The sequence below is a fragment of the Pinus tabuliformis genome, chromosome 7 (assembly GCF_031772625.1).
Source record: "Pinus tabuliformis cultivar Carrire ecotype Pingquan chromosome 7, CPIR1, whole genome shotgun sequence".
Classification (NCBI taxonomy): domain Eukaryota; kingdom Viridiplantae; phylum Streptophyta; class Pinopsida; order Pinales; family Pinaceae; genus Pinus; species Pinus tabuliformis.
Window position 1 is genome coordinate 1,128,113,977 of NC_142293.1, and position 7,825 is coordinate 1,128,121,801.

At 36.1% G+C, this 7,825-nt stretch overlaps 1 protein-coding gene across 1 annotated transcript in view; it reads left to right on the plus strand.

The window, feature by feature from the left end:
• The window catches only part of LOC149251485 (syntaxin-132-like), a 28,448-nt gene extending 22,414 nt beyond the window's left edge, over positions 1 to 6,034 (plus strand). Inside the window, exons 12-13 of the mRNA XM_089459461.1 lie at positions 1,117 to 1,182; positions 5,428 to 6,034. Coding sequence (XP_089315587.1) covers positions 1,117 to 1,182; positions 5,428 to 5,598 — 237 coding nt within the window. The 3' untranslated portion in view covers positions 5,599 to 6,034. The remainder of the gene's footprint in view (positions 1 to 1,116; positions 1,183 to 5,427) is intronic.
• Positions 6,035 to 7,825: the final 1,791 nt, after the last annotated feature.

Below are 7,825 nucleotides of genomic sequence, written 5' to 3' on the forward strand. Positions count from 1 at the left end.
CTGAAGACTCAAGCCCATTTGTGGAACTTTCCCTCTTTCTTTGGCCTTGAGGTCTACAGATCTACACAATGGTTTCAAATCTGGGATTGTTGAAGGCATAGGTGAGGTCAGCCCCACTATCGTGATTGAGAAAGAGAGGCGCTTGGAGGTTGTTGGAAGTGAGCCAAAGGAGGACAAGCAAGCAGAATGCTCGTAGTGGGCATGGGAACTTGGAAGTACGCATTTTCTTTTCCACTTTAGATACGTTTTGTCGTGTAGTGTTTTACTAAGCAATATGTAAGGCAGTCCACCTGCCAAGCCATTAGAGGTTGGAACAGTGAAGACTGACCCTATGGGTTGAGGGATTTACGGCTTTGCATTTTGGACATTTGGCTATGACCACCCATCTCATTGTTGTATTACAAAGCTGTGCGGTTTGGCCACAACATTTTATAATATATAATATTATGATTATTGTGAAAAAAGACCCTAAAGGGTGGGAATGCAATAACTGCTAAAGTGGTCAACCGTAAATGAATGAGTGATCAAATGGCCCCAGAGGTCCAATAAACCCTTCAAGTTGGGTTTACATCAAATATTCTCAACACCATTCCCTCTTCAGTTATGTCATACTTCATTACATCACACCATCTATATCTCGTGCAATTAATTTCCATTCTTATCTGTCATACCCTTGTGGCTTTTTAATCTGTTCAACATGGATTTACAGTCTTTTGCTAAATTCAGCTGTTCTTATTGGTATAGTAAGGTCAATTTCTGTCTTCTTTGTGCTAAAAGTGGAATCAAGTAGGTTCTGCTAAAAGTTAATTGCTGTTATTAACAAGCCTGTCAACTTCAACAGATATTCTTAGAGTTCTTTTTTTATGGAAGGAACATGGTCTTTATTATACTACTGTAATTTAAAAATATAAAGGTTTACAGAAGGCAACATGATTCTCCAATGGACATCTTTCTCCATGCACTATGAAAAGTATAAGTTTTGCCATTCTTTGAGAAACGAGTTTATTGTGTTTGCTGGTAACAACTTGACATATTATCATTGCTTCCATATTCTTTTTTAATGTAAATAATGCTTGATATCAATTACTTAATTTCCATTTTACTTTGATCTGCCAGATTTTCTTGGATATGGCTGTGCTGGTTGAGTCACAAGGAGACATGCTTGATAACATTGAAACTCAGGTTTGGTGTTTCTTCTTACACTTGTGCTTATTGGACATGTCATATATCGTATAAAGATGTAATTGCTACTCATGGAAGAGTTAAGAGTACAATTTATTGACTGTTTGTTCCATGCAAGGTCTTTGGGGATGGGAGTTTTCAACATGCAGGTCCTTTATTGCTTCTTACTGTTTATTTAACTCTTTTGCATGATACATTACACCCTTGTTAGGAAAGTGTGTTTTCAGCACAGGAAATGGAAACATCTCTGGTAGAGGTAGAAATGGAAGAAACTTGTATTGGCTAACCTTGAGGTAGTTCCAGAAATGATTGAATGTGGGGCAATGCTTAGTAATAACCTATTTGTTTTTGCACCAGAAGAGGGTCTAAATTCCAATTTTTTAATCTCTCATAAAAATCTTATTTTCTGTGACAATCCAGCGATGAACCCAATCTTCATGTTTCGGTGTTTTTTAAGGTTGCTTTGACATCTCCTTCAGTCCTATTGTGTTGTGGGATTTAATTTGGCATCTTTGGTTTTGTTTATCTCTCAATCCTTTTAGTTATTATTATCTGCTTGAAGAAAAGCATACTTTTTGATCATGCAAGCTTTCACATGGTATGATCTATTCTTCTCTGAATGTTGTATGCATGAATACCTGTTTCTCAAAGTTGAAGGGTCTGCATATCTGCCTAGTTTCCTTGTTTCCAATTTACAAACTGGTCAAAGCTGTTTGAATAAGTGAGAGCAGTAGGTTGTCTTTCGTACAGGTGTAAATTAAGTATTGAAAATTGAAATGTGTAACCATGTAAACCATGACAAGTGTATGCATATATGGTTCTCTTGTTAATGAACCTATGCTTGAATAATGCGGAGTCAAAATGTCTTCTTTGTTGGGTAACTGTAGGACAACCATACATCATATCCAGAGGAACCTTTTAACAGGTGAGTAACTAGCTTTTCTGGTAGAGAAGCACACGAAAGTATCATTCTGGCTCAGCTTTCATAACTTTTACGGGATGTGTTTGATGTGAATCTCGAATTTGTGTATTATATTTGTTTTTTGTGCAAAAGTTACATTTTGTCATATTTCCCTGCATTTGTCAAGAGAATGTAGGCAGATTACCATTGTGCAATTTATGTGAACTCTTAAACTGTCACCCATCCCATACATTGAAGGGTCTTATGAGGGTTGGTCCTGGAATGGAAACCTTGAGTTTGAAGGGTTGGAAAATTTGAACCCCAGCTAGAAAGGTTGGTACTGAAAGGTAAGGCTTGAGTTAGAAGTGTTGGGATTGACCTTCTTGCTATGAGAAGGTGATGAATGGAATGGATAATGAACAAAGTTACTCGTGCTTGCTTGTAGCTGTTTGGATGGAACAAAATTGTCTTCTTGGATTCATTGAGCTGTTTAGGGCCAACATTTTCAATAGAAAAATAGGAGTCTAATCCAAATGATGAAATTGCATAGCAGTGTTTTTCTACACAAGTGGAGAAAAGCTAGCTTATTGGTAGAGTATAGCAGGGCTAAGGTTGAGGTTAGGAGCCAGAAGTCAAAGAGAGAGTGAATAGGCTATGAACACATCTAACCCCTAGTATTATGCTATTTATAGTAGCCATGTTTTAGTGTGACTATCCATCCAAATCTGGACTAAACATGGTGTAACCAACCTTCAGGCTGACACATCGTTGGAAATATAATTCCCATATACATAGTGGAAAAATTATGAGTCTTGGATTCAACTCTTGAATGTAGTTGATTGAGCCAGGGATTGTCTACAAACCTTAGCTATTCTTTGGATCCTTGTACAAGCTTTCATACAATGCAGAAGCAATAGGATAAGCCCAGAGAAATGTGTTTTGGATGAGCTATTAGATGCTTACCAAAAAGTGGAGAATTGCACATAAGAAAATGGATGATCCTCATTAATCAACTCCCACCAATTGAAGTTTTGTGCTTCTTAGATGGTGTAAGTCTTATTTGATAAACTGGTTCTTGCAACAAATATGGTTGCTGATAAATTTAGTTTCACATATCTATTGATTCTGTAACTCATTCGTTTTCATTTATTAATAAATTTAAACATACATGTATCTATACTATAATGAGTAGTGTGGATGAATAAAGTAAGAGAATTTCATCCACAACCTTTCCCTCTAGTTTCCCTATTCAAGTTCTACCATAACTCCCATAAACAAATCTCAAGTTATTCTAATAGTAACATACCTTCTGGGATAGCTGAAGCATAAAAGCAAGGTGTAACACTCAATGGATCATGCTTATGGTTGACAATGCCATTGTAGAAGTTTCAGAGTGTTGTTTGAAGTATTAAAATCTTTCTTTGGATAATAAATAACTTTTTTATTGTCTTTTTGTACTCATGCTAAATAAAGCACATGTACTTCAAGTTTTGTGCTAAACACATTGTTAAATGTGAATTTACTAAATTTACAAGGTTGGAAGTGACGACGAGACAAATCTAATCATGAAGAAATAAAGGAATAACAATCACAACTCCATACATACATAGAATTGCAGGAATTGTCATGAAGCTCTTAGTCAATTTATAGTATGTGAAATAATGTAAATGCAATCGACAAAGATGGTGGTGGGATGTGTAGTATTCAATGCTATTGTCTCCATTCGTGATAGTAATTAAAACTTGGGGCTCTTTATACACAGTCAACATAGATAGCAGTTTGTGAACACAATTCACCCAACTTAGGACTTCCTATTTAGGGCTTCCAAAGGATGTCTTGTAGTATCGATCTTGTGATTGAACTCATGACCCACTTATAAGGTAATAAAGTACAACATACCATGAAATATTTACTCCATTGGCCACATGTTTTTCACTAAAGTCAAAATAGACCATAAGACAAAATATATCCAAGCAACCAACTTCGGGCTAGCATCCACTCTAAAATAAATTGATTTCTTTTTATTATCAATAATGAGTCCCGTGATGGTACACATTGACTAGTCATGAGGTGAGGGGTTACGTGCCCATTTACCTTTCATTTGTCTAAACATGTTACTACTTTTTTTATAACATTGCGACCCTCTTAAGTAATGATTTGTCCTCAAATAATAATAAACAGGATTCTGTTTAACTGAGCATGTTTCCGTGTTGTAATAAAGGTTGTTTGGTTTTATAGGTTTAACTTCATTCTTGCTTTGAGTGTTGATGAGGTCCCTTTGTAATGTTTGCATCATATTTTGAAGTCTTTTGACTTGGTTGTTTAACATAAAACCTTGTTGCTTCTTGGTAACACATTTTCCCTTTTTTTGGTTGTTGTATGTGCTCCTATGTCCCTTGCATTTTTTCTTTAGTTGCAATATATTCTTCTTGAGAGTGGAACCTCCTTCCACACCATATAATTTATAATGTTGACCTTGCTAAGTAAACTCCATGAACTCTTCTTCAAGATCTGTGCTATAAGTGCTCAACTGCATCTGCCATCAACCTTTTTGCGCCTAGCACCATATCAATTTCTTTGAGCAATTGAGGATAGACTGCTTTTTGTAGCTCTAGTTCTTGTGTTTGCATTTGAATTAATGACATCTTCCTACTTTGACGTTTTTCTATTGGTGATTGTAATGTTGAAGTCCTTGGTGGTGTACTAAAAAAGGTTTAGTTGTTTAGCAACAATGATGTCTATACAATTATGAATATTGTCAGAATCTATTAGTATCATTACATTTCTGGAATCTATTAGTATTGTTATATTTCTATCTTTTATGTCTCCTTTAAGCTTTAGGTTCTTAGTTTGTGATCTCCCTGTCATGGTTGCTAGTGGAACTATGGGCTTGCTTTCTTTTTTTCTTGGAACCTAGTTCTTATCAACCTTTTTGAGATGTGGAAGAATGTATTTTCCAATTTGTTGTATTTTGTCTTCTACACTTATATTTTGTTGGGTGCATGAGATTGAAGCTAATGATATTTTTGGTGGATCTTTGTTTTCAATTGTCGATATTTAGATTTTGAATCTATCGGGTTGAATTTTCATATTGTGACCTATTTCATGAACTATGGTCAATGAGTTTATAACAGTCCTCTTGACCACCCAAGCTAGACCCATTTGAAAGGCCACATTGAATATATGAAAGCATGTCAGTGATAGTCAGATTATTCATACGAATTTTGTGGATCAGAAACTGTCACATGCATTGGCATGCTAATTTGCTTTGTTAATTATGCTCGATATAATGTCTACAAATCGTTTTGCTGATATAGGATCTGCTATGCAATGGCTTTCTTCAGGTTTCAAATGCTGTGGACCATGTGCAATCAGGGACTGTTGCTCTTCAAAAGGCCAAGACATTACAGCGGAATTCAAGGAAGTGGATGTGCATTGCCATCATAATTCTTTTAATAATTGTAGCTGTAATTGTTGTTGGAGTTGTTAAGCCATGGCAAACCAAACAATCTTAATAAGTCAAGTTTGGAGAGCTAGTTTGGTTTTCTTGGAAATCTATGTTGTTATTTCTAATTCATGTCTTGTGTCATGGACAACTTCATCCAAACTTGTAAGCAATCTCTTCATCCTATTTGAAAAGTGCTTAGAATATCCTAGTTTAGATTTTGCCAGTCATGCCAGAAACCATTTATCCTTGTGGGTTGTTTCATTCAGTTGTTATTGTAGCTTAGCTGATGAAGTTACCTTTCACAAGGAACTTCAAGAAAACTATGTAATGCACTCTTTTGTTGCATTTCCCACATTATATCTATTTTCAAGAAGACATTCGTTCTGAAATCTACAGTTGAATGCTAATAAAGTGCAGCAATCAAGTATGCAGTCACTATTGTATTTTTCTGGTCAAACAATTGAATTGTAACAATAAAATGCCACTTAAATGAACATTTCTGACGCACGCTATTATGATGGCAACTTTAAAAGTTTCAATTTGTCTCATATTATTTTAAGAACCATCAGATTAAACGTCTCTTCAGCTCTAAAATATCTAGTTGATGTCGTTTCATAATATCTTTCTTAATCAAGTTTTCAGATTCATTTCGAAATATCAAAAAAAATGATAGTGAAATTGTAGAAATCAAGTGTTCAGTCATTGTACTTGTATTTTTCTACTCAAACAATTGGATTGCAATTATAAAATGCTATGTAAGAGAACGGTTCTAACAAACACTATTATGCTTGTTTTCTTTGTAACTCAACGATGATAACTTCTGAAGCTTCAGTTTTTCTCCTGATGGCCTTATTTTATTTTAAGAACCATAAGTTTAGACAGCTCTCAATGTTGACAATTTCAATGTCCTTCTATACTTATCTTTTCACCTGCAACATATATATTTACTATTCAAAGTCTTTGCAATCTGCCTTAGCCATACCCGTGGATAATCAAGTATAGAGGTGGAGAACACAAAATTCCAACAAATGTTTTATGACCGGGAGTTGACAAATTATGTTGGGAAAGGGGGGTGGTGGGCATGCGCACTGACCCGGAGTTGACAAATTATAAAGAGGGGGGCTGACCCGGAGTTGACAAATTATAGGGGGAATGGGGATGACCCGGAGTTGACAAATTATGTGGGGGGGGGCTCACCCGGAGTTGACAATTTATAAAGATATATATTGCCAATGCTTTTGTTTTTTGGGGGGGGGGGGTGACCCGGAGTTGACAATTTATAAAGATATATATTGCCAATGCTTATTTTTGGCGGGGGGGGGGGGATTGCCAATGCTTATTTTTTGGGGGGCGGGTGAGGGGGTGGTGGTGGTTAATGTGAAACATTTTTAAGTGATGTATTTCTAGTGAACATTCAAAGTCAGGGTAATAATAAAGTGTTAGCAATGAGGGATACTTTTATAAATTTAGACAAAAGAAGTAAATGGATAATTGAAATATGAAAAAAAATTACAAGTAAATGTTGTTAAAAATTTTGATTGAAGAATAAAATGAGGGAAAAGGGAAAAATGTTAATTAGCTAATGTTAATTTTTTTTAAAGAAAATAACAAAAGTCAATGAAAGATCACTTGGATGGGGATGTGACATCCCACACGTGGTGTGTGTCCATCACTTTGATCAACTTGCTAACCCTATTGTTGCAACAAGTAGTTGGAGTTGTGTCTCTTGGTGCAAAGGGGAGGAGAATGATGGGTGGGAATGTGACATGCCATGCATGGTGTGCATTCGTTTCTTAGGTAAACTTGCCATCCCTATCATTGCAACAACTGGTTGGAGTGGTGTCTCTTGGTGCAAAGGAGAGGGGAACGATGGGGAGGAGTGGGAGTTCCGCTTGGTCAGGATTGATGTTGTGATGATGCATGAAGCAAATGGAGCGGGTAAGGTTGATCGTTAAAGAGATGATCATTGATTGACGAAATCATTAAAATTTCTGAATAGAACCTTAACAAAAATCGTTGATCGTCGATGGGACATGTAATGTCCCCTTCGAATTGATTACCCAAGGTGGGTTATGAAGTAACCTATTTATCCCCATAGGTTATAGCCATTAAAGGGGGAACCCATTATTTGATGTTGCTTAGGTAACGTTAGATAAAGTGGGGTAAGTGAAGGGAAAGTTGCATTAAAAGTCAAATTTGGGGCAAATGGAGGGAAATTTGCTAATCACTCAAAATTGAGTTGAGGAGGGTAGCCCTAAAGAGAATCTATAAAAAGGACAGGAGATTCATTTGAT